The 26,430-nt window shown below is 31.9% G+C and overlaps 5 protein-coding genes across 6 annotated transcripts; 1 reads left to right on the top strand and 4 right to left on the bottom strand.

The window, feature by feature from the left end:
* Positions 1 to 1,172: 1,172 nt before the first annotated feature.
* On the bottom strand, positions 1,173 to 2,875 carry LOC17877533 (probable serine/threonine-protein kinase PBL24). Its single transcript, XM_006285145.1, has 4 exons — positions 2,627 to 2,875; positions 2,282 to 2,471; positions 1,737 to 2,128; positions 1,173 to 1,472 (listed from the first exon to the last, which is right to left on the bottom strand). Exons 1-4 carry the CDS (start codon positions 2,873 to 2,875, stop codon positions 1,173 to 1,175), a joined length of 1,131 nt encoding a protein of 376 aa, XP_006285207.1.
* Positions 2,876 to 3,580: 705 nt separating this feature from the next.
* LOC17879804 (CLAVATA3/ESR (CLE)-related protein 44) lies at positions 3,581 to 4,084 on the bottom strand. The gene has a single exon (XM_006284747.2). It carries the CDS (start codon positions 4,032 to 4,034, stop codon positions 3,711 to 3,713), a length of 324 nt encoding a protein of 107 aa, XP_006284809.1. The 5' UTR covers positions 4,035 to 4,084; the 3' UTR covers positions 3,581 to 3,710.
* Positions 4,085 to 11,029: 6,945 nt separating this feature from the next.
* LOC17878794 (agamous-like MADS-box protein AGL80) lies at positions 11,030 to 13,203 on the bottom strand. Its single transcript, XM_006284835.2, has 3 exons — positions 13,106 to 13,203; positions 12,901 to 12,969; positions 11,030 to 11,677 (listed from the first exon to the last, which is right to left on the bottom strand). The coding sequence occupies exons 1-3, from the start codon at positions 13,123 to 13,125 to the stop codon at positions 11,185 to 11,187; spliced, it is 582 nt and encodes a 193-aa protein (XP_006284897.2). The 5' UTR covers positions 13,126 to 13,203; the 3' UTR covers positions 11,030 to 11,184.
* Positions 13,204 to 15,926: 2,723 nt separating this feature from the next.
* LOC111829527 lies at positions 15,927 to 16,648 on the top strand. The gene is made up of 2 exons (XM_023778733.1): positions 15,927 to 16,084; positions 16,200 to 16,648. The coding sequence occupies exons 1-2, from the start codon at positions 15,979 to 15,981 to the stop codon at positions 16,439 to 16,441; spliced, it is 348 nt and encodes a 115-aa protein (XP_023634501.1). The 5' UTR covers positions 15,927 to 15,978; the 3' UTR covers positions 16,442 to 16,648.
* Positions 16,616 to 18,126, bottom strand: LOC17877780 (uncharacterized protein At4g13200, chloroplastic). Of its 2 annotated transcripts, none has more exons than XM_023778732.1 (3): positions 17,906 to 18,126; positions 17,646 to 17,818; positions 16,616 to 16,969 (listed from the first exon to the last, which is right to left on the bottom strand). In XM_023778732.1, the coding sequence occupies exons 1-3, from the start codon at positions 18,096 to 18,098 to the stop codon at positions 16,748 to 16,750; spliced, it is 588 nt and encodes a 195-aa protein (XP_023634500.1). In that variant the 5' UTR covers positions 18,099 to 18,126; the 3' UTR covers positions 16,616 to 16,747. The 2 variants fall into 2 exon arrangements, with proteins under 2 accessions (XP_023634500.1, XP_006284587.1); XM_006284525.2 differs by having other exon boundaries at positions 17,646 to 17,800.
* Positions 18,127 to 26,430: the final 8,304 nt, after the last annotated feature.

The raw sequence follows: 26,430 nt of genomic DNA, 5'->3' as shown, positions 1-26,430 counted from the left end.
GGTAAAAAAACCTAATAGCACACGTTTCTCAATGATTCTCAACTGCACTTCCATTTACGCCCACACTTCGACTTATTATACACACTTAATTCCTCAACGACTAATGAAGCTAAAACGCAATAGTTTTTCTATACAAACACAATTTAAGTTTTAAAAAGGTAAACTATGGTATAGTGAAAAAAATAAGTAGGAAATAAAATACGAACCAATTACTCATAAACAACATAATAAACTTCTGCGCGTAGCGCGGGCAACCGACTAGTTTGTTTATAAAAAAGCCTTGGTTACATCAAATGTGTTTTTTCGGATATGTAAAAATAATTATCACTTACAGCTTAGAGAGGAGTTTAAAACAAAAATACGAGTAATCATCGTATTTTATTGTTATGTTTTTGAAGACCACAAAACTATTTTTTGTAATAGTACTAGATATATTTTAAGAATTACAGCAAAAATTCTCACTTAAAACTTTAAAAACTGTAGTTTGATAAAAATATTTTGCATAATTTTAACACTAACGTTTAAACTTTTTAAATAATAAATTGAGAACTTGCACAATTTTTTTTTTTTTTTTTTTGATTATCTTTTTATTCAAACAACCATTTTTGTTGGATTAGCTTTAGGAACAAACCCATATTGGTTTTTATTTTCTAGTCGTTAGTGTTATTAATAGATCATAAGACATGTTACAAACGGTAGAAAGATAATAATCAAATTAGATTAGTTTCATTTTTGTGGGTATATTGAGACTTTGACTCTTTTGATGACATCAAGTTCAAGCACAGCCATGAAAAGTGGTTATGAATTATGATTATGCTGATGCCATATGTATGCCTAAACAAAGTATGATTAGGTTACCTGGGGAGCGAGGAACCTGGTCAAATGGACTAATAGACAAAACATCTTACAACTATTGTAGGATTTATAGTGGCCTAATGGTTTCATGTCCATGTCCATAGCACTGTTGTATGGAAACATCTTAGAACTCTTAATTATTATTCTTAAATATTAACTAAGGGAAATATTCAATGAGCTGTAGAAAATGTAGACGACCAAGTTGTAGAAAAATGATTTGTAATTTCTTATGTGGGAAAATATTGTGTACAATAAAAATGTATATAATGTTGAAAACACGTAAACTAAATTTGTAAAACGTTTTGGTAAAAGCTTTGTTATAGTAACGAGTACATATCCCTTGGAGCTAACTCACGTTGAAACACGCCTTGGTCCTCCACGGTCTTACCAAAGGAAGGATGAAAATGGTTAAGGACGGTAGGTGAATCCGTTTTTTCACTCATAAAACTTAAGGTGGTGACAATATCACTCATTAATGGTCGAACTATTGGTTCTTCTTGCAAACACATTGCCGCCACTGCTACAGCTTGGTTCAAACATTTTTCCGGGAACTCGCCTTGGAGAAGTGGATCTGCTAGCTCCGGGAATCGATTCGGATCTCTGAATATCGGTTGTGCCTAAAACATAAATTAGAAATGGTAAGTTAAATGAACTTAAAGTTTGGGAGGGGACCGTATAGTATGCTCTGGTCTTAGGCTTGAGAAAATATACGGAACTAGGCTCAAAACCTCTTAGTTATTCAGAAAAGAAAAAAAAGTGCGCATAAAAAGCTTAACCAATTAGGTTTGAATAGGTTTTGTTGGTCCATGCAGAATCAAGAAGATTCAATGTCACTAGACAATTTAATTTTGAATACTTATATAGAAGTTAAAGAGAGTTACCCAAGTAACCAGATTTTGTTCACGACTTGGCCTCGTTGTATCGATAACTCGTCTACCGGTAATGAGTTCCAACAACACAATTCCAAAACTATAAACATCGGATTTAACCGTTAGCTGACCAGTTTTCTGATACTCGGGAGCGCAATAACCGTAAGTTCCAAGAACTCGGGAAGATACATTTTGTGTGTCACCAACCGAACCAAGTTTTGCCAAACCAAAATCGGATAGTTTTGCATCAAAATCTTCATCAAGCAATATATTCGACGACTTGAAATCTCGATATATAACTGGAGGATTCGCCTTTTCGTGGAGATACTCAAGCCCTTTCGCGGCTCCTAAGGCAATCCTTATCCGAGAGTTCCAATCCAATGGTTGTTGTTCAACTCCAACATCTAGTTCAGATGATTAAACCGGTTACTAATAATACAAAATTATAAATTTCCAATATAGGTTATACTAACATATATATCCGGTTCAGTCCCATTTTGATATATAAATAAAAGTGAACAAAAGAAACCGGTTATAGGATTGAGGACAATTTATACCAAGGAGATGATCTTCAAGGGAACCAAGAGGCATGAACTCGTAAACAAGAAGTCTTTGGTCTCCATCAAGGCAATATCCAATCAGATTGGCAAGATTGGGATGATGAAGAAGACTCAACCTAAAGATCTCTTCAAGAAACTCTCTATTCCCTTGTAATCCATTACGATCAAGTTGCTTCACAGCCACCACCTATAATCACCATTCAACAAACAAATAAGAGTCTTATCTCTGGTTTCTTCAGACACAAGGAAGAGTCTTGTCTCTGGTTTCTTCAGACACAAGCCACTGATTAATTAATAAATCAGCTCTATCTCTCTTAAAAATTTGTCTTACTTAAGTTTTACCTGTCCTGTCTTCTCTAACTTTCCTTTGTAAACCCTCCCGAACCCTCCTTCTCCAGTCAAGAACTCTTGCCTGAAGCTGGTTGCTAATTCGCGAAACGTGAAACACTCTGCCTCTATGTTGTTCGTTGATTCTTTGTTCATTGCCACCACATCTCGTGTTGTTATTTGTTGCTGATAAGGAGCAGCCATAGATGATCCTTCATTTTCTCTAGTTTTATTGTTCATCGATGGACCCAAGAAACAACTCATTTCAATAGTATAGGTTTGTAGGATCTCTCTAATACTTTATGGGTTTCACAAGAAAAACATAAAGTACGACAAAGATCCTACAAAACCTTTGTTTTGATTTATTAATCCAGACTTCAATAGTTTGATTATGAAACCAGATGGTTCTTAAGAAAGAAAAAATGTTTCTACGATGAAACAAGAACGAGAAAAAGACAACTTCATTGACGAGATGGTGACAAGGTTGTTTGTTTTGGTTATAGAACAGAGAATTTTTGCTAACGTTTTCCAATAATAATGACGATGACTTCTTCTTTTAGAATTTTCTTTTTGTTATCTATATGGTTTCTTTTAGCTTATATTAAGTGTAATAGAGATTACTAAAAGATATCTTAATAGATGCCTATATATAACTTAATCCAACTTTGGTACCCAAGCTGGCTTCATTAGGTGATTAAGGTCGCAAAAGGGATTAATTTCGGGTTAAATGTTTGATAATGCTATACCAACTTGCTCTAAATCTAATAAACATCGAATTGATTTTTGGCATATTATCATGCATATGTCCCCATATATAGTATAGATATTATATTACGTACCAGATAAAGCTAACTTCAATACTAACTTATATATAGTATAAATATATGTCTCTCTTTTTCTATACAATGTTAACTTCAAAATTTAGAAGATGGAAAGATCAAAAGATCTTAACAATTACAAAGAGGGGAAACCCAAAAAGAAAGGGAAACACAAATATATAATTAAAAATCCATGATAACTCTCTCCATCCATTACAAACTTGCATATAACTATATTGACTCATCTTTCAAACTCACCCTCAAATATTAAATTAAATTACCTAGTTTGAGATAGGGTTTGGACCACTTGGAACCTCATGAGCTTCAGCTCCAAACTCTCTTCTCCTCTTCCTTGTACGACTACCTCGAGTGTGAGCTGTTGGACGCAAATGCATAGTGGGTGAAGATGGAGTTGAAGGTTGTAAACGGAACCTCTTGGAAGGAGCCAAACTGTTCTTAGATGAGGATTCATGGAGGTGATGATGATGTATGGAACTTGTAGGACTAATGAAAAGGAAAGCTAAAAAGATGATTGTGATAATGAAACGGATGAGTTGATTGAGATGCAATGACTTGGTCCAGGTTTGATCAATTCTAGTTGCCATGCAGTTTGAAAGAAGAAAGAACCACTCCCCAAAACCTTAAGCAAGACTCAATATCCATGAACCAAAAGAGAACTCTAGGAAGAATAAGAAATGAAGAAGGAGCTTGATGAGCTAATTATGAGAGATAGAGAGAGAAAGAGAGATATTCAAATTCCCACACACACACTTTAATCTAATAATGGCATAATAAAGATGTTGTTGGAAGACATCGCATCAAGGATTGTTCAGCCTTTGAGAAAACAAAAAAGTGTGGCAGATATGTCACGAGGGGTTAAATTACGAGAGAGTCCTCTCTTTGAGTATCTTTGAAAGAGTGTGGACATATACATGGGACAGACTAGGGTTTGAATAAGATGCACTATCAGATCAGGTTTTTGCCCCTATGAATGTTTTCTAAGTTTTGGTAGGCCAAAGTGTGTGTAATGGTCAAATTAGCAAAGAATCTTGAAAGCTGAGGAAGAAAAAAGCAAAAAGAAACGACGTGAAAGAAAGAAGTTTAAAGACTTTTTTTGTAGCTTTACTTGCTTCCCTAAGAAAAATATAATGTTGACTTACTCGTAGCTTTGCCGATTATATATCCCTTGCGTGAATAAAAATATAATGTCCCATAAAATATAGTCAAATTACTTATAACTAAGATCGCCAATTCGAATAGTTTTTGCTATAATACATATAGTCATACTACTAAAAACAATTTTTATAACCATTTGAATTTTCGTGGCTATAGTAAAAAAAAATCATAAGTAAAATTTTTTTTGTAGCCACGAATATTAAGGTTCAGGCACGAAAATTCAAATGTCTATAAAGATTATAGTTTTAGACGTAAGAAGATGTGCGAACCTAAATGTAGAAATTTTTAGTTCATAAAAAAAAAAAGACAAGAGTATAGGAATTACATAAAAATTGCAAGATCAATTATTTTATTTTATTCTATGTCATTATTATTTATTTTTTCTTTGTCTATTCATTATTATCTCGTAGAAGGTTTGTTTTTTTGGTGTTATTGTAAGTATTTTTCAGTTTTTTTTTTGTGACATGGTAATTAAAAGAAAAAGAAAAAAGAATCATATTCCTCTAGCCCAACCCAAACAATGGTTTACGTTATCTTCACGTTATTACCTATATCTATATGAATATTCTCATGTGTGTATTAATCAACCTGTACATGTCTATATTAGGTGGTGGAAGCATGCATGCAGCTACATTGATTCAGTGATACCTTTAGTTCTGTCTTTGCATGATTTGTAATATTCGATTTGGAATAATAATAATAAGTGAAATAGCAAATTTACCATTGCGGGATTGATATATATACTTCATACCTGCTACCTCTTGTCTCTACATTCAACCTTTTTCCAAACTCTCACATAAATTATTAGGAATACCAAACTATAAAGTATAAATGTTTTGTATCTATGACCATGAATGGAATGAGTTTTTAAATTGGTTTCTAGCTTTTGGTTTTTGGATTGTAGTTTTTTAGAAGCTCATACATCTTCTCAGGTCCGAGATCAGAACATGTTATATGGTCTCGTCCCAAATATTCGAACTGGCGACCTCTAAGCTTTTACTAGAAATCTTTACCACTTGAGCTAATAGCACTTGATTTTTTTTTTTTTGCAAAATCTTAAAATCTTGAATGGAAGTAAATCAAATTTTTAGAAAAAATAAAGCCAAAATCTACTTAAAATCTAATAACCATTCAAGACCTATATATTGTTATTAGAGTTTAAAGTCCCACATTGCTTAGGATAAAAGATCTTTGGATAATATATAGGATATGACAATCTTTTTTTGAGCTAGATTTTGAGATCAGTTAGACCATATTACTAATAATCGTTCTTCCGTCACGTATTAATTTATATTCCGATTTTCTCCATCTAGTGATAATATGTACATATATGGATAAAAAACTGTATTATAGTTCTTTTTCAGCACGTATTAATTTGTATATCTTCGTTTTCTTGGAAAATATGTCTTGTATGTATATATATTTATCTATCTACGCATTTTCTGGCATAAACTATCCTACCAGCATGATTGTCTAATATTGGGATTAAGATGAAATCAGAACGTAAACTAAACGTCATTATTACCAAAGCACTGCCTAATATTACATTTGATTTTACTTCATGTACTCGATCTTGTAGCAATTTAAACGACACAAGAAACCAAACACATGGAAGTTGCTTCCTAGATGTTTTGTTTTGATTACCTTTATTTAGACAATTAGACTTTTTGCGTCATATATATGATAGATCACCTATTAATATGTTTAGGTTCCGAAATTTTCCTACAATTTTTGGTTCAAAAGGTCGAAATGATGGCACCTATAATTTTTAGTCAATATGGAACACAATTAAAGTTGTTAACATGGAATACAATTAAAATTGGTTACATTTCTGTAAAATATAAATTTTTATTTTTAAAACGGAATAGTTAAATTTTAAAATAATAATTATAATATTTTTTTGTCACGTTTTTTCTTCACTTGTACATTTCTGACAATCATTTTTTAGAAGATTACCGATTCTAAAACTAAAGACTCTTCAGCAAAACTTAGCTCTATATTAAGAATAACTCTCTTAAGATGTATTTAGAAAATATAGCTCAAAAAACTAAACACAAAGCTCTTATGTTTTTCTTAATGATTGTCACATTTCAACAATCATATTTATAGGACTAGAAAATTAACCTTCACTAAACCTTCTTATTAGAACTAAATAACTCCTAACTCTATTAAGATTTACATCAAGCCTCTCTTGTCCTAATCCACACTTGATTATAATATCTTAGGTTTCAAGCTATGAAGCTTATCCAACAGAAACTACTCCAACATAAGTGCATTTGATTGTAGAGTTCTTTAAGGAATTTTGACCAAAAACTAAGTGTATTTTTTATAACTTTATCTTTGTGTAAAGCTTCCCATCCAGAAGAAATAAAAAGGCAAGCTTCTATATAAGTTTGTGCATAACATGCAGAACAAAAAAGCTAATATATATGTTGGTCCAAACATATATAAGACACAGAAACACACATATTTGTATATACAAACATATCAGTACATACATCTTTATATTTTTTTTTAAATGATTGGATAGGGAAATTATTAATGTTTGTCAAAAAATTTCTAAGAGGATCTTCCAACCTAGGTCATGGTTTCTTCTAAGTATAACTTCTACCTATGTTGGCCATGCTACAAATGATTCACTAAGGTTTGGTTCAGATCCATTACAAGAAAATAGAGCAGCTCCCGACAATCAAATCGGTAAGTGACGAAATATTCCATGAAACAGCGAAAGAGACCATCACACGTAGAAGAGAAAGCTCGTGAAGTGGAGGAACCAGTAAATGAAAGGGCTACAAAGAAGGCTCATAAGGCCCAAAACGTTTGCGATGAAGGCCTAATATATAAGGACCCATTTGTTTTACTTCTCTTACTCTTCTCTCTTCCATACATTAAATCAAATTTTGACATCAATTGTTTTAAGTAAGAGTCGTCAAGCATCGAAGCTCATATGACTCCTAATATTAGAACCAAAGGCCAAGAGACTTAATAGTTCAAACTTTCCAGTAGCTCTAATAGAACGATGACCACTCGGATACTTCCGATCACGAGGACAAAAAAAAACCATTCTTGTGAATGATTGACCATCACTCTAACAAAATTCAAAAAACGGCTTCAACCTTTTCAATTCTCAATCTTTGTAACTATGTTCTTTGTGTTCTCTCTACCATAAAGAAGAATATCTATTAATAAAATTGACGTTAAAAAATGTGAGTTTATGTTTAAGTAACACATGAAGGCTACCATCTCCGGCAGAGTTTTTTTAAGCAGTTGCTGTTTATTATAAAAATAATAAATATGAGAAAAAGTAGGAGAGAAAGGGAGGAACGTTGCTTCCTTAAGAAACTTAAGAAACGTTGCTTCCTTAAGACACTTGAGAAACATTGCTTCTTTAAGACACTTGAGAAACGTTGCTCAAATACTTATCAATCATCTATTTGTTCGCTGATTAGAAAATATATACAGATATATATATATATATATATATATATATATATATTCAATTAAAAAATATTTTAATTGTTTTTTTGGAAAACTGTGGGTGTGTGTATCACTGGAAGTGGTCTACATACGCTCACATAACATCTTAAGAGAGTGTTTAAATAAAAACTGAGGTGGACACTCTCAAAAGGCTCAAATTGTCTCTTTTATTATTAGAGAGTTCTGTAAAATTAAAGTTTTCAATTTATTGATGTATGTATATGGAGTTGGAATAAATATTGTGTTTAGATAATCTATATTATCAATTGGGAAGGACAACAAGAAGCCAAACACGACCCAATTTTTTTAAAAAAATTCATGAAATATATTCCAGTTGCCAAACAGAGAGTAAAGATTGAAGATTCGATTAAATACAAAAACAACCGATCTTAAGGTCTTTTGTTGGCCGATAAATAAACCTCAAGGCCTTTTAAAATGTTCTTTAATGAATCTTCAACCTACAATTCTGAAGAAACAACATCCCAGAAGCTATGATTGTTGAATTCATAATTTGAAGAAATTAGTTCCAACTACAATTTATGAAGAAACAACATCATTGTTTGTAAGATAATATCATCGATGAGTTTAAAACAACGTTTTTCCCTGTCGGGGGAGATAAGGCAAAACGTTTTGTTGGGCCTGCCCTGTAGTTTTATATCATGTTCGGGTCTAAAACAAAACCCATTTACATTATTCCTGGACCATAAACTTATATAAGACAAAAGCTCATCTTTTATACATGTTAATGCTAATGTTTTTTCTTTTAAATAAAACACTTCTAAAATTTTAACTTTTCTAAATTTAACCATAACACATAAAATTCTACAAATATAACAGGTTTATGATGAAAAAAGGTTTTGCAAAAAAATCCCGCACGTACGACCCCTAGGCCCTAGTATATGATAAGAAATATAAATATTTAGATGTTTTTCCCCTTCTTTTTCATTGTGACAAGACTTTAAATTTTAACATTTTTCCTTCATACAAGTTGTAAACTATGAATTAATACATTTAAATAGAAATGTAACTACTTTCTACCAAAATAAAATAAAATAAAGGTAACTAGTTTATGACAAAAACACTCATAACATAACATAGACATAAATTTGTTTGTCTTTTTTGGTCAAACTATTAAGAGCGTTTCAAAATTAAAATCAAATTTACTTAATAATATTTTTGGCAGTTACATAGACATAAATTTTAGAGAAATCTAATATAATAATAATTTTGTCTGTTTTTTTTTTAATAAAAAGACAATTATTTAATATCACAAAACATGCAACTTAAGTTTCTTCGTTAGTTTTATAATAACTATATATATCATATAAAAATGAGTAAGCAACATATAGAGGTCGATTGGTAACGACTGTTACTTGTGGCTGTAGAGACTTTAACTTTAAAATTTTGGCTGCAGAGAATTTGGCTGTAGATGCTTTGACTGTTGTTGGACATAATTTTAATCATATAAATTATAGTAGATAAGTTCTATTGAAAATATGATGAAATGTATATATATAAAACAAGTGGATATTCTTTAGAAGATTCTATCAAAATGGGCCAACGACAGGAACTGGGCCGAAACGGGCCGATACGGGTCGATGCGGGCCGATACGGGCCGTAGCAAGATTAATAGACCGACTTTGTTCTGTTATGAAGCAACCTTATCTGACCACGAAAATAGGAAAAAAGGCGTGATTATCTTGTGAAGAGGCGGTTTCTTAGCCCAATCCCATGAGGATTAGCTTAAGAGGATTTCTCTATAAAAGGAGAGCTACATCGACACAATTGAAAAAAAGAAAAAGCTCAAGAGACTCTCTAAACCTTCAAGGCACACGAATCAACTCTGGAAACTTGACAAGATTTCATAGATTGTTCATTGTGCTTTGATTCTTGTAGCTGCTATTTGATATTCTAAATCAATAAAAACAATATTCGACTGTTTCTCTCGTTTTCCGTAGTCTCTAAACGAATCGATTACTTTTGTCCAAACAGCTGTAAAAACTTTTACTGTTAAAATCTGATTGGCAATGAACCGCTTTTTTAAAGTTATGTATGTTATTTTTATTATTATTATTTTATATTTCTAATAAATATAAATTATATCATAAATGAATTTATAAAATAAAAGTATTATTGAAATGGATCTTAAAAGAACAAGAAAAAATGAGAGTAATTAATTTATAAAAATAAAATATATAAAATATATTTATAAACTTGTGAAAATGTTTTAAATGTAATGGAGATATGAAAAATAAATCTTTTTAATTGATTGAATTTAAAGTCAGGTTTTTGACGCTTTAAGAAAAATGAGAAAACAAAGAAGGAAAAAAAGAAGCGACTTTTAATGCTTAAAAAAAAAAAATAAAAGCAAAAAATGTTGATTGGCAAATTAATTACTGTTAAGGCTTTAAAACCATTTTAAAGCCTTAAAAGTCATCACCAATCGCCCTCATAGTTAAAGCATAAAGAAGGTTAATAACTACAGTATTATGTTTGCATCTACGGTTGAGAGTAAACTATAGTTCATGCACCCAATTTCATTTTTTAGGATTTTAAGACCCATTAATTATTGTTTTATATAGGAAATTTATATTTGATACACTTGAGTACAATCGATTATAAATATTATAGTTTTAATGAAAAATGCCTTACCGTATATCATGGATTAAATTGTAATTCATATATCAAACATATTTATTTACCAGATTTTATATATATACTCGTTAGTCTATTAATTATAGTAGAAGATACAAAATTTTCTTTTAATGGTAAGAAATAAGACAAATGATTTTTTATTAAATCAAAAACATATTGTTGACCAAAGAAAATAGAAAAAAAAAATAGCAAACATATAAGGAAAAAAATCTTCAGAAACATAAAACAAATCTGGCCATAAATCGAATATATCAATTATATATGGTGTCTATTCTAATAAATTTTAGCAAAATTAAACCACAAAAAGGCCAAAGATATTTATATAATTCTCAAAGCATAAATCATAGAACATAAATGTCAACACCATTAATCGAAATATCTTAATATGAAAAAACTATAAAAACGATGAAATTGAAAAAGATAATAAGATTATAAATTTTGATAAGGCTAATCTCTCTTGATAATGGGGGCTCCTGCTTCCACAGCTTTGATTCTCTCTTGGATGACTTTCAGCTTCTTATCAATCACCTCAGCCGCTTTGGCCAGTTCCTCCGAACAATCAGTATCGGTGGTTAGATCACTTGTCGAAGCCATTATCCCAAGTTTCATCGCACGAGTATACGCTTTTTCTTTCTCCAACTTCTTTTCTGCATCGTGGATCATCTTGTTCATGAGATCCTTCTGGTCCATCATGTATTTGGTCTGTTTCTCCACTGGAAGCTCGCTTAACCTGTCAAGAAGAGAACGAACCTCGCTAACGTTTGGCCATACCTCAGGGCCATCCTTGTACTCGCTGTAAATGATGGCACAAGCGGGTATACCACATAGGATAGTCAATTCATTTATCTTTTTCAATAAACCATCTTTGCGTTTCCGAAAGGTAACACGGCGAGTGGAGTTGTCAGCGATCAATTGGTGTGTAACCTTTCTCCTACCCATGCTGAAAAAAATATATATAAAGAATAAGGAGAGGAGCATTTGTGTGGTTTGAGAGAGTAATGGGTAAAGTGTTATATAGAGGGTTTCTAACTTTGATTTTGAACTAGGTCCATAAAAGATGTTTCAACACATTGAAAAAGGTACTTTTTAATATAAAAACAAATTTAAGAAAGATTGTTATAGAAAAATACAAATTATATTAAAGGAAAAATGTAGCTATATATATGAAAGCTTTCTATATGAGAAGATTTATATCAAAAAACAAATTTTCATTTTATTATGTGTCTTTTGTTGGTTGGTCTAGTCAACCTCTTAAAAAAGGAGGTAATATTTTGCTTATTAATGTTCCCATATACACATGTAAAAAAGTTTGAAATATAATTTAGAAAGTTTATTTAATGAGCTGTAATGATGAGTTGTAACCAAGTTGTAATGTTAATAGAACTTATATTTATTATACTGCCAAAAAAAAAACAATTCTTAAATCATCATAGTAGAGTAAATGACATATGTCAGTAAATCTTTTAATTGGTAATCACAAAAGTCTATGTATGGACGAACCAAAAAAGTAATGTGTATATTGGTTCACCTATATATTTTAGGCTTTTATGATTATTGATTTACAAGGTGTGCATGTTTGTAAATAAATGTTTACAACACATAAAATCCTCCTCTAATTGGTCTAATGTAAAAATATTAAGGTCAAACTTTTCTACTATGATAAACATATAAGGCAAAAAATTTAATCATTTAAAATGTTTGAATTTACATTTCATTAGATCTTATCAAAACATAACATTTAACCTTAAAATTATGGGTGGGCTCAGAAAAAAATTGGGGAATTCTTATTTAGCCCATTGTAAAATTAGGATAGGAGAAGACTAAAAACTTATCTTATGAACAAATTGATAAAACATGAAAAATATGTTGGCTGTTCTTAATAATAAAATACAGTAAGATTCATGTTTAATTGTGTAAACAGGTTTTTTTTCATGTATATGAAAAACAAAGAAGATATTTAGTTCATTTCATGATTAAAAAAAATAGTCTTAATTAAACACCTTATCTCAAGTCATTTTGTAATAAATTTTATAGATACATATTTTATAATATAGTATAGACTCCAATCCCAACACAGAAAGAAAGAAAAAATACAATCGATAACAAGTACAACTCTAAGACTGTGGAAATATGTAATGAGCATAGATAGATTAATGAACGTACCGTCTCACCAAACGAGTCCTTAAAAATCTGCAAGCTATCCTGACCAATTTGGTGGACTTTTTCCTTTTGCTGTTGTGAACAATGAGAGAACATAAGACAAACATTAGATCGCCACTTAGTTAGCGTTAGTTTTATAAAGAAGAAAAATTTGCCATCAGGCTAAATCGCCTACATCTTTGGTTGAACTAGTGACAACAATACTTACAAAGATATTTTTCGTGCCATTGCTATATTTTATCTCCGGTGATGCCCAAAGAAGCAGATCTCAATTTGAGTAGAGAAAATATGGAGACATGGGGTAAAATGAAATGAATAGTAAACAATTTATTTATGTAGTTGAACACAAATTGCTTTTTGTAACGCTCTATTCATGCATGACACGTTGAGTTTTGCTTTTCTTCTTTTTACGACACGTGTTGCAATCTATTGGTATGAATTAACTTATATCTTAAATTTTGAAAGACAAAAAGATATACATATATGTTGAAATGAAATGAATGGTCTATAATATATATACCTATATGGTGAAATGAAATGAATGGTCTATAATATATTTAGTTTATTTAACAATTTGGAAAAAATATTTCTTGTAACGCATTTTTAATCTATGACACGTTGTGGTCTAGTGATATGAGTGCAGATTTTACTTTATATTATGAGTGATTCCGTCGACCATCGTTGAAGTCCCGCCGTAAAATCTTCCACCAGTTCATTGTAGGTGAAAAGATCTATAGATAGAAGAAAATAATCGATTTAAGTTTTATATTTGGTAATTAAACTTTAAAATTCTAATCTTAATTTTTTTTTTTGAAGTGTGGAAGTGGAGAGGTTTGCTTACTTTGGGATTGCCTGCAATTTAATATGAGAAAATTATAGGCTATGCCATGAACAGTAAAAAAAAGTTGTGTCCAGTGCCATTTTGCGCAACCTCTTCTCCCGCCTGCCACAAGGTCATTGTTAAAAGACCATATTACCCTTCTCACCAATGAAATATTCAAACACAATTTTTTTCTTTTCTTTTTTTATCTCTCTCTTCTTCTTCATCTTCTATTTCTTCTTCCCACAACAAACAGTTCAAGAGGACCAGATCCGATGGACAAACTTCGGCGGACCAGATCCGACATACCAGATACGGCGGACCATAGTCAATTCCGGACCATAGTCAATTCCGGTGAACCAGTTCCGTTGACCAGTTTCGGCAGACCATATTTGACGGACCACTTCCGACAGACCATAACTCCAGCAGACGAGTTCATGCAGACCACAGTCAGTTTTGATGAACTATAACTAGTTCAAGTAGACCAGATTCGGCTGACCAGTTTCGACCAACCAGAAAGGCGAGTTCCGATAGACCAGATCTGGCGGACGAGTTCAGACGGACCATAGTCAGTTCCTACGAACTTTAACCTGCTCCGGCAGAGCAGATTCCGCAGACCAAATAAACCAGTTACGATAGACTAGTTGTGGCAAACCAAATCCGGCAAATCATTTTTGGCGGACAAAAACTAGTTACGATAGATTTATTCTAGGTGACAAAAACCGGCGGACCAGTTCCAGTGACTTGATTCGGCGGACCAGCCTGACGATGAAACAAGTGATGCGGTTATTAATCTATGGACAAGATTCGGTGAACCAATTTTGGTCGACTAGTTATGGCGGATCAGATGTAGTGGACCAGATCTTGTGGACGAGTTCTCTTTTTTTTTTCTATCGCTTTTTTGTCTTTTTCTGCGAGGGCAAAATCGTCAATTCACGGCTGCACATAATAACTATTATGGTATGTTTTGAAAATCGTTGGGAAAATGGCAATTTAACATTTTTGAGTTTTGAAAAGGGCATAGCCCACAAAATTCCCATTTAATATCTTATTTAACTGGACCGCTTAGACAATAAACGCTGACCACATCTGTGAACGTTCCTGAGTCCTGAGACTGTGTAAATCAGTTTACATCACATAAATTTTATCTAAGAACATTTCAATAATCTCTCAAATTTTCAAATTTGAGATTCTTTTACTGATCTCCAACAATTTTGTTTTTTATCAAACATCTTCAAATCATCAAATTTGGTATTTATACTAGTCAAAATCCAATATATATTATATTTAGTTTGATTTTTGTCCCAATTATTTATGCGATATACAAATAAACACATGGGCATAACAAACAATACAATAAATGGGTAGAGCTTCATAAAACCCTCTTAGCAAGGCAGAGACAGTTTTCTGAACAAATCAATTTTTCCAACATGATTCAAAGTATGATTGACACAAATCATTCACCGAACATAACCTCACCAAATCATGAAGTCCGTGATCGAGAGATTGTGAAGATGTTTCCACGAAATCACTTTAGCAAGTTTTTGTAGTTTAAACAAAGCCAATTTAACCAAGCAATCTAAAAGACTAGAGGAGACCACTAGTCAACACACAATGTCCATACACGTTACAATGTAGAAATGCACTACATAATAAAAAGAAACTGCAAAATAATATAACACTATAAAAAGAAAACACTCAAAATAGCTTTGATAACAAAGTATTAAATTCTTTAATTGATAACATTAAGAGTAAAATAGTAGATCTTTGGCAAAAAAATTCGAATAGCACTTAAGACAAGATCATATAACATACTCTGGTTTCGGGCGAGAGAGGATATATGAGTTTTACCCAAAATCTCTTAATTGTTAAAATAAAATAAAAAGAGTAAAAGAGTATAAAATGTAATAGACGAGAGTTATAACTTTTCATTCTTTCATGGTAATCATTAATATTATCCCTACCTTGAAAAACATAAATAAATTTGATAATTTAGCTATTTAACTAACCTATGAACAAAAAGATATTAAAAAGCTAAACACCTTTAAGTAGTCTGAAGTTTGGATAACTATCAAATAGGCCTCTAGCAATTGGCCCCTAGTCCCTAACATTTGGCTCCTAGAGACTTAAACAATGCAATGTTAAGAATTTCGCCGAAGATTACCAAAGTACCAACACTCTCACTCTCTTTCAGTTCTCTATGGATTCTATATAAATGCATAACATGTCTCTCTCATTGTCACTCACTAGGAAAATTGAACATGACAACTTCTATGGTCTCTTCCATGCTTCTCTTTCTCATTCTCCTTCTTGTATTTCCACATATCAATAATGCTCTTGGCGCACCAATGGATCTCCAAGCATTTAGTAAGTTATTACTATTATACTATTACTAGTTAGGTTTATGTAGTTGTGTTTAAACCTGATTTTGGTTTGGTTTTTTTCGAACTAATCTTCTAACCCAAATGTTTTGGTGCAAAAGAGAGAAACCTTCCTGATCAAGTGGCGGGCAAATTCCCAAGAGTTACTTCTGGCGTAGAGGATGCTTCTCAACAGGCTATAAATGCTGTTCAAAGTATTCCGGATGTTAAGGATCTTGCTGACGATGCTAGGGATGCGGCGCAAAACAGTTTAGCGCAACACAATGCAGCACAAGACAAAAGTTCAAATGGGTTTTGGTTTTGGTGCTCTGTTTTAGTCATTTCTCTTTTCTTTAAGCTTTAGTTGAAATGAGTGTTTCTGTGTTTACTTATGGACTTAGGGTTCCATTTTTCTCTTTGTGTGTTTTCTTCCATGGCTCAGCTCAACTCATCTCACTTTTGCTTCAATGCGTTGGATGCGTTTGCGGTTTCTGTTGTTCCTCATCTATGTATATGCAGATGTTTGTGATGTTTGTCATTTCCCATTTCTATTGACCTTTTATTTATCTTCGCTTTCATTGTTTACATCGTTTTTATCAAGTACATGTATCAACGAATATGTTCTCAACTGATTTAGACAAGTCTTTGGTGCTATTACCAAATCTTTACCTTAGACACTGTCTTCATCACTAGAACTCGAGCTTTCCTCTACACCACCCGTTATAATGTTACTCTCAATGGTTGATGTAGGAGTTACAGAGGTCACAACGCCAACAGACGGATTTCGGTTAATAGTTGTCGTTGTTGCTCTGGAAGCAACCAGTCCTTGCTCCTTTATAGTTTCTCGAGCGGCTCTTTCCTTAGCTTTCTTGGCTCTTTCAAGAACCTCTTCCTGTAATCAAACGTGTTACCAAATTATTAACTCCAACGCCGTAAATGAAAACCGAATCACACAGTAACAAGACATAAGATATAATCTGTATACTCTCAAATACCTGTCGCTATTAGGCGTAATTTTGGAAACAAATCGCAGTTTTTCTAATGCCTTTCTACTAAGCTCACACACGTCAGCTACGTATTAACTAAAATTTTTGAGTAGCTTCTATAGTTCTATGGTGAATAGAGTATACAAACCAAACACAATGCCGTTCTTGGAGAGCTTAATGTCTTCAATACCATTTACACTTACGAATACATTTCACTACAAGCATTTAGGCAAACTAATCGCAGTTTTCTAATTCCGTTCTACTAAGTTTACACACCTCAGCTAAACATTTTGAGTATCTTCTACAGTTCTATGGTGAATAGAGTTTACAAAACCTAACACAATGCCGTTCTTGGAGAGCTTAATGTCTTCAATACCATTTACACTTTCGAATACACTTCCCTGTTAGCATTTAGAGAGTAAATTCGCAAACTATCACGGTTATCTAATCCCGCTCTACTAAGCTCACACACCTTCTCAGCTAAACCTTTTGAGTATCTTCTATAGTTCTATGGTAACTAGAGTTAACACAATGCTTTTTCAACACAAGATTGAACAAGAACAAGAATTGACAAAAACTAACCTGAATCTCTTGAACTTGCTTCTGTTGCTCAGCTTGAAACCTTCCAATAGTACCCAAAACTTCTCCAACAGTAGACTCAATCCTCTCATTAATAACTTCAGCTAAAGCTTTCCCCAAAAAGAAAGCATCTAACACACTCTTGTTCTCATTCTCACCTACCCACAAAACAAAGACTCCATTTTTATTCAACCAAACCCTAAAAATTCACTATAAACCCTAAAAATCGAAACTTTCAAAGAGATTGAGTCTTGAATCAGTACCATTGGTGCTTTTGTTGGAGCAATTGCATTGTAAACAAGTTCGTCTTCTTCGCGGCGGCTCTAAACCTAATCGTAACCGGCGAAACTCAAAATTGGAATTGCGGAGGATGAAGTGATGATGACGAGAGGGTTGGGTGTAGGGATTTGAAAGAGAGAAGGAGGAAGAAGATGGAATCGTGAAGCTACTCATCATCTTCTCTGGTCTCTCTCTCTCTCTTACTCTGTGGCCGTCTGAGGAAGATGAAACAGGTTTCGGGTTTTTTGACAAGGCGAAACGGATTCGAAATTATTGGGCCTTTAATGGGCCTAAACTGTATAATAGCATGTCTTTTGGGTAGGACCCGTTCTGTTTAGAAATATAAAACCCAATAAAGTTATTTAGGCTTACCCGTACTCTATCCGAACCGGTTTTTCCGGGTCGGGTTCCGGATTGGGTATTCGGGTTCAGTTTATGTTTTTAACTTAAAATTTAGTTTTATGATTAAATTTTAATAAAATATCAATATTATTTTGATTAGATAGTTTTGATTTTTGAAGGGGTTTTATCAAATAAATTAACAAAAAAAAGTTTTGTTGAGAAAAACTAGGTGACTCGACATAGTTTTTTTTAGGGTTAATTGCGTGTGGACACACTTTCAAAAGTTTAATTGCACGATGACACACTTATAAACTCATGGTACATTTTGGAAAAGTTTTTTTACTCTCTCACCCTCACTTTGACAACATATTAACTCATTTGTCATCCTAAATAAAATGCCACACAACTAAACACTTACGTTCTTTTCCTCTTCATTTTCTTCCTCCTCCTCCTTTTCGATTCTTTCCCTTTCTTCCTCTTTCCCTTTCTTCCTCTTTCTCTTTCTCATTTTTTATCTTTTTTTTATAATCACTTTATCTTGTTATTGTAACAATATTTTATATTTATTTTTGTACAATACTCAAACTTTCTATTTTTCCTATATTTGAAGATGCATTTTACTATATTTTTGGATGAATTATATTATATATATTATCCATTTTTAGTTCACCAATTATTCGCTGATAATTTGATGGTCAATTGTAATATCATTTCTGGATACATACTTGTGTTTTGATATTTTAACAACATGTGGTTACTTTTTACATGTTTTAGTATAAATGAGTGCATATGTACATGAGAACATTCCAATAAAAATGAGTGTAAATGAGTGTGTCTCTGTACATGTGAACATATGGACAATAATCATCTATCCAACGTCGAAGATGAGAGTATTAAGAATGATTGGAAGCATTTTTTGGACAGAATAGGTCATCGGTATCCAAAAAACCTCATCCACATGATCATTTTTTGGACAGAATAGGTCATCGTATGAATTATATTATGTATATTATCCATTTGTAGTTGACCATTTGGTCGCTGATAATTGGATGGTCAATTGTAATATCGTTTCTGGATATACATACTTGTGTTTGGACATTTTAACAACATGTGGTTACTTTTTACATGTTTTAGTATAAATGAGTGATTATGTACATGAGAACATTCCAATAAAAATGAGTGTAAATGAGTGTGTCTCTATACATGTGAACATATGGACAATAATCGTCTATCCAACGTTGAAAATGAGAGTATTAAGAATTATTGGAAGCATTTTTTGGACAGAATAGGTCACTACCGATTTAAATATGTAAAAACGAAAAACAAAAAATAAAAAAACTCAGAAGCACTTACCTAGATCTGTCATCCAAAGTGATTGAGAAATTAGTATATACAAGTTTAACATAAACGAGAAAACTCAGAAGCACTTACTCTATTCAAGTTTAACATAAAAGAGAAGACACTTACCGTGATTTTGTGTTCTCTATATGTTGGAGAAGACGAAACAGCTATAAACCACTAAGTTTTAGGGAAATTTAGCTTCCCTACCATCATTTTGAAAAACGTTTTTCAAAATACCATTTTTGAGGAGGTCTTGTCCCAAATAACATTTTCCTAATTTTTTGGACCACTATGCCCTTCTTCTCACTTCTCTTAAAATTGATGGGACACATACACACCTATTGAGATCTGTGACACAAAAGAAGGAAAAGATAATAACATAAAATTATAACAAAACTTTTATTTCTTTCTTTTTACTAACCAAATAAACACAAACTTTCTTTATACGATGAAAAATAAGAGTGACAAACATCGCTTTGATCGAGAAAGTGTCCATGAATAAGATTTTGTCCATCGTATATATAACTAGTTATGTCCATATACTAACTATACATATGTCCATATGTCTATCATAAACAAACATTATCTCTGCATTTTATTGGTTGGTTTGGGTTTTTAAATTATTGTTTAGGGTTTAGATTTGATAACTAAACAAAAATGATTTTGGTTTGGGTTTTTAAATATGTTGTTAGGGTTTAGATTTGATAACTAAACAAGAAAATAGACAACACCGTGGACAACAAGACCAATACCATGGACAACAAGGACAATACCGTGGACAAAACCATAGTTAAACGAAACATCATTTCAGCATTTTATTGGTTGGTTTGGGTTTTCAAATTACTGTTTAGGGTTTAGATTTGATAACTAAACAAAAATGATTTTGGTTTGGGTTTTTAAATATGTTGTTAGGGTTTAGATTTGATAACTAAACAAGAAAGATAGACAACAATGTGGACAATAAGAACAATACCATGGACAACAAGGACAATACCGTGGACAAACCATAGACAAACGAAACATCAAGAAAGTTAGACAACACCGTAGACAATAAAAACAATCCTCTGTCCACGGATTTCTCAAAACTTGTAAGAACATCTCTATCCTTCAATAAAAACTTCTCTTTATCTGTCTCTTTTTCTTCGCAATGTTCATACAAGTTTTTAATTTTGTTTTTTTCCTTTCTAACCGGAGATGTCTACATAGCTAATTAATTAAAATGTTTGTTTACCATTAATACACATGTATTGTGTTTTCCAATCAACCGTAAAGGTGTCATTAGTAAAGGTGTAAAGGTGTCAGTAAAGGTGTCAGTACACATGTAAAGGTGTCAGTACCTTTTATTTTTATTTTCTTCTTTCCTCCTTTTTGTCAATTCGATAAAGAAGATACACAAGGTTAATATAGTATATTCATGTGAAAAAATGGTATATGGGATAAGGTTTGGAAATCGTGGTATTTCCAAAAACATAAAGTATAAATCATGGTAGAATTGAAAAAATTCCCTAAGTTTTATGGGTTTATTATATTCTTGGTTAATTAAATTATATAATTAATAGTAACTAAAACATAAACGAAGTTACGCATCAAACGGACGACGACGTCGACAATTAGAAATGGACGAGACACAGTTTTACTTTATTAGGACAGTTTGTGTCTTTTTTTGGCACAAACAGTTCAAAAAGTACACAACAATTGGAAAGTGTGCCTTTCGTAACTTCTCCCCCTTAAAGTGTGTTAGGTGGTAAATCCCCCTTTTTTTTATGTCTTATTAACAATGTTCTTAAATTTTCAACAATGGTAAGCAATATATATGGCAACTAATATATTTTGGATAAAGTGTTAGAAATTGCTACTTTGTTTGTAACAAATTACTACTACAATTTAAATGAAATTCAAATGTTAGGTGTTATAGATATATACTTCATTTTCATTATTTACTTGATGTAATACGTACTTGTCAAAACAAGTTAGCTACAAATAGCCAATAATTACTGTCTTTGGTGAAAATAGGTTACTACAAACTATATAGAAATTAATTTAATAAGCACCGGAAGATGATCAGGATGATAAATATCAAAACAAAAACCATGAATTTAAAGCAAAAGTGGTGAAAACTGGAACTTGCTTATGGTAAATAATACTCCCTCTGTTTCATTATAATCGATGTTTAAGGTTTTGGCACACTAAATAATAAAACATATAATTTACCCATTTTCCATAAAAACATCATTAACTAATATGAATTCAACCAATAAGAAAATATGATGTAAAATATAATTGGTCAAAAAATATTAAATACATGAAATTTGTGCATAGGAAATTGAAAACATCACTTATACTGAAACAAAAAAAATGGGCTAAAACATCTTTTATAATAAAACAGAGGGAGTATGTCTTAATTTTATTGGCTTTTAAAATAGATCATGAAATTTCGTTTACTTTTCTAAAAAATATCACAAACATTCGTTAATTTTGCCAAATTTGGCAAAATTTTAAATTATTTGTGAGAACAATTTAACGGTTTGATAATCCATTAATATATTTTGTTAAATTGTAGAAACTTAAGTTTGCAATTTATTTACAAAATCAAATTATTGATTTTATTTCCATTAACATATTCCCTTAACATCGTGCCTTATTTGGTAAACTCAACAAATATTTGTGATAAAAATGGTTGTACGATGGTGTAGCTTGTAATAACCACATTCCTTGATACGAATCGTACATATTAGAGGTAGAAATGTTTGAATGAGATAATTCGTTTAACTCGGTTGTTCTCATTAAGAGCTAAAGTATTGACTTCAATTTGTGTGTTATATGCTCTTATGTTTCTCTATTGGGACTACAATATCTAAACTGGAGTAAAATGGACTAGCGATCACGAGTTAGCACTAAATAAATATAAAAATTTACTCCAGTTTTTGAATTTTTTGAAGAAACCCTAAGAAAAAAACTATGTTTGTATTGTAGATCAATTGTAAAACTATTTATTTATATTTTCATGTTTATATATCTAATAAACTACAAATTGAACCAAAAAAGTCTTGAGAATATAATGTATTTAGCATACAAGTTATAATGTGACTCATTAGAACTTGTTCATATGACTAGGTAAATCAATTAAGCTTGAAAATATAATTTATTTATTAATAAAAGTAATAAATTTAGTAAGTTAAGGTAAGTACACAAAAATTGGAAAATATTTTAGTGGTTTAAAACCATTGTAAGGTTTACAAATCTATGTAGAATTCATTGATTCCATGTCGAATAAACAGAATTTAAAAGGAAAAAAGTGATTTAGAAAATCATGCAAAGTGGATTTTATCAAAAAAAAATGGTCATTCTACCAGTTTCATACAAATTTAAAAATGTGAAAATAGAATTTATATCTTTGTTAATGCACTAAAATTGTCTCTCTCATAATCTAACTAATAATTAAGCTTAAAAATTGGAGATAAATTTGAGATTTGATATAAAAATCTTTATGAAACAAAAATGTATTGTAAAACATAGGGGTGGGCGTTCGGGTAACCATTCGGGTTCGGGTCGGGTTTTTCGGGTTTTTCACTATCATAGTTGGTACAAAGCAATTGAAGCTCTGATGCTATGTTCACTATCTCACCATAACACTTGTGTGCATTCAGAGTTGTAGAAGCTGAGACTACCAATGTGGCATCGTAAAAAATGATACGGAACCTATTTAACCTTTCAATTGCACGCCAATCAGCCATTGAAGGAGGTCCAATCCGTTTTGCACCATTTTCATACTCCAAGAAATGATCATTATACAGTTTGTCTTCAAGCTCCATCTTATCAAATGCTACCTTGTACTTAACTGCCCTTAACAACATCAAATATGTGGAGTTCCACCTAGTCTTTACATCTAATGGTAAACTACCCCTTGTCATCCTACCAGAGTCTACCTTAAGATCAAATGCTTCTTGCCTTCTGCCTCCTGATCTAAAATATAATATAGCATTACGAACTGCAGTCACACTATCATCTATTTTATTGAATCCGTCCCTCACAATTAAATTAATAATATGACCAGCACATCTCATATGTAAGAAATCTCCTTTCATCACTAAAGAGTCCTCAGATAGCAAAGAGAAACTGGACTCAAACAATGACAATGCATTACTATTGGCTGTTGCTTTGTCCACAGACACACAAAAGACCTTTTCTATTCCCCAGTCAGTTAGGCATTCAAGAAGGACCTTAGCAATAGTCTTACCTTTATGATCTGTGACATACTTGAATCCTATGATCAGCTTCTTTAATCGCCACTGAGCATCAATATAATGTGCTGTTATAACCATATAACTTGAACCTAAAAATATGAAGATACATTAAGCCTTACACATTAAACAAGTCTAACAAAAAAATATGAAACAAGATATTGATTAAAATAAACATTACCAGTGATCTCACAAGTCCAAATATCTGTTGTTAGTGAGACTCTTTGCTTGTTAGTTAGAAACCATTGTTTCATAGTAGCCTTCCTATCAACATAAATCTGAACAACGTCTCTTGTTGCTGTCCTTCTTGAGTGAGGCTTGTACATGTTTATCTTGATGATATACATAGAGAAACATACATATATTTAAGTTAGATATAAAATAAGTTGATAAAAAAAGAACATTACAAAAGAAAATTGTTTACCTTGTCACAATAGTGTTTCCAAGCCATGCATTCAACGAAAGATAATGGCAACCCTGCTAACACAAGTAACTCATTCGTTGCTTTTCTGAAAATACTCTCAGACACTTTTCCACTATGAAAACTCCCTTGCATATTAATAACTTGCTGAGTCGTATCTTGTCCTTCTTTCCATGCTTTGTATGACTTACATATTTCAAGATGATTCCACATGTTTTTAGTCCCTGACTTTGATGGACATGAATAATCTTTCTTGCAATGGTGACAGACACACTTGTCACGGTTTTCTCTTCTTGTGAAATGAGTCCATACATCTGACCTTGGGGGGATTATCTTCTTTGCTTTTGGTTGTTCAGAAGTAGCTCCATTTTCTTGTGTTTGTTTCCTTTTTCCCCTTTGATCCGGAGTCGGCGTAATAACTTCTTCTTGTTCATGTTCTTCATTATCTCTATTAGCTTTGTTAGGAGGAGATGATGAATCCATCTGCATATTAAAAACATACTAAATTAGAATTCTTAAAACAATAAAACATAAAACGAACATAGCAACACAAACGTGTATACGTGATGATGATTAAAAAAACAGAAACACACACAAGCATGGATTTTAATATAATTGATATAAGCATGGATTTAACGTGGATGAGAGTGGATTGATATATTATAATTGATACACACACACTAGCAAGGATTACATCATTCGTAATAATTAATAAAGAATTAGATTGGTTAGTGTTGATTCATATTGTTAGTTCTGAATTCATCTTCTGTCAAGTGTTAAGTTATTTGCTAAAAACTTCAAATCGACGAAGAAGAGGTGATTTACCTGACTTTGCCTTGAGAGACCTCGGATGGAGGAGAGTTAGCGAATGATGAGAATGATTCTTTTAGGGTCTCCAGTTTGTTAAATTGAGAATTTTCTTGATTTGGTTTGAATAGCACAATTATCGGGATATGGTAAATAGAGAGAATCAAGAGATTTAGAGGTTAGAAGAAAGGCAAGAATCGATATTATACAAAGATCCTAACATATATTATATAACATTGGATGATTTCGGATTTTTATTTGGGTGTTCGGATATACCCGATCGGGTTCGGGTACCCAATTTATTTATTATAAACATCCAACCAGATATTTGGTATGAAATATACCCAACCGAAACTGGTTACATCGGGTCGGGTTCGGTTCGGGTTTCGGGTACGGGTATTTTGCCCACCCCTAGTAAAACAACACTCTTTGTGAAATAGAAAGAGTATATTGCAAACAAAATATATTTCTTTCTATAAAAATTTCTGCATATTCGCATAACTAATGTTTGAGAGATGTAATGAAAAGAGTTATAAGTAGTACAATTATTATTTTTTCTTTTTTTTGTTAGTTTTTAACCTAATGATTAGGCCTGGGCATGATTTCCAAATCGAAGCAAAAAAGTTAAATCTGGACCAAAAATTTTGAACAAATTAATAACTTGAATAGAACTATAGTAAAAACTTTAATAAATTAAAAACATTGAGACGGTGATATTTTCTTGATATATAGAATCATTAACTGAAGATCTATATATTAATTAACCTGAAAACCAATTCGAAATCATAGAGATATATAAATTTAACGACGTAAGAATTTATAGATTTTATAATGTATATCGAATTATTTGAATTCGAGCTATGTAATACCAAAGTGACCAAAACTCATTAAGGGAAGTAAACATTTTTAAATAGCAAACTATACATAAAAAAAAACTAAAATGTACAATCTTAATTAGAATTAGTTACTTAATATTTTTATTTTATTCTTTTTTCAGAAACCAAACCAAACAAAACAAAAACACAATTTGATATTAATTCCGGACGAGATTTACTTATTAAAATATTAAAAACTAGATTTTAACATGCGATACACCAAACCAAAACAGCTTTATCCCAAATAAACCGTTTCCAAATTCCCTAAAAAAAGAACTCAAAACATAACTAGAACTGATTAACCGAATGTACATATACATATAAAAACACCATTAAACAAAAAAAAAACGCGACACCGTCAAAACAACGACGCGTCGTCGACATATACTTAACGGAGTTTACACAGCTCCTTTGCAAATCTCTAGTTTTCATCTATAATATATAAACCCCTCTCCTCACCTCTCTCATCTCTCTCTCTCTCC

Source organism: Capsella rubella, unplaced genomic scaffold, assembly GCF_000375325.1.
Source record: "Capsella rubella cultivar Monte Gargano unplaced genomic scaffold, Caprub1_0 scaffold_7, whole genome shotgun sequence".
Lineage (NCBI taxonomy): Eukaryota > Viridiplantae > Streptophyta > Magnoliopsida > Brassicales > Brassicaceae > Capsella > Capsella rubella.
This window is presented reverse-complemented; position numbering and strand designations above follow the sequence as displayed.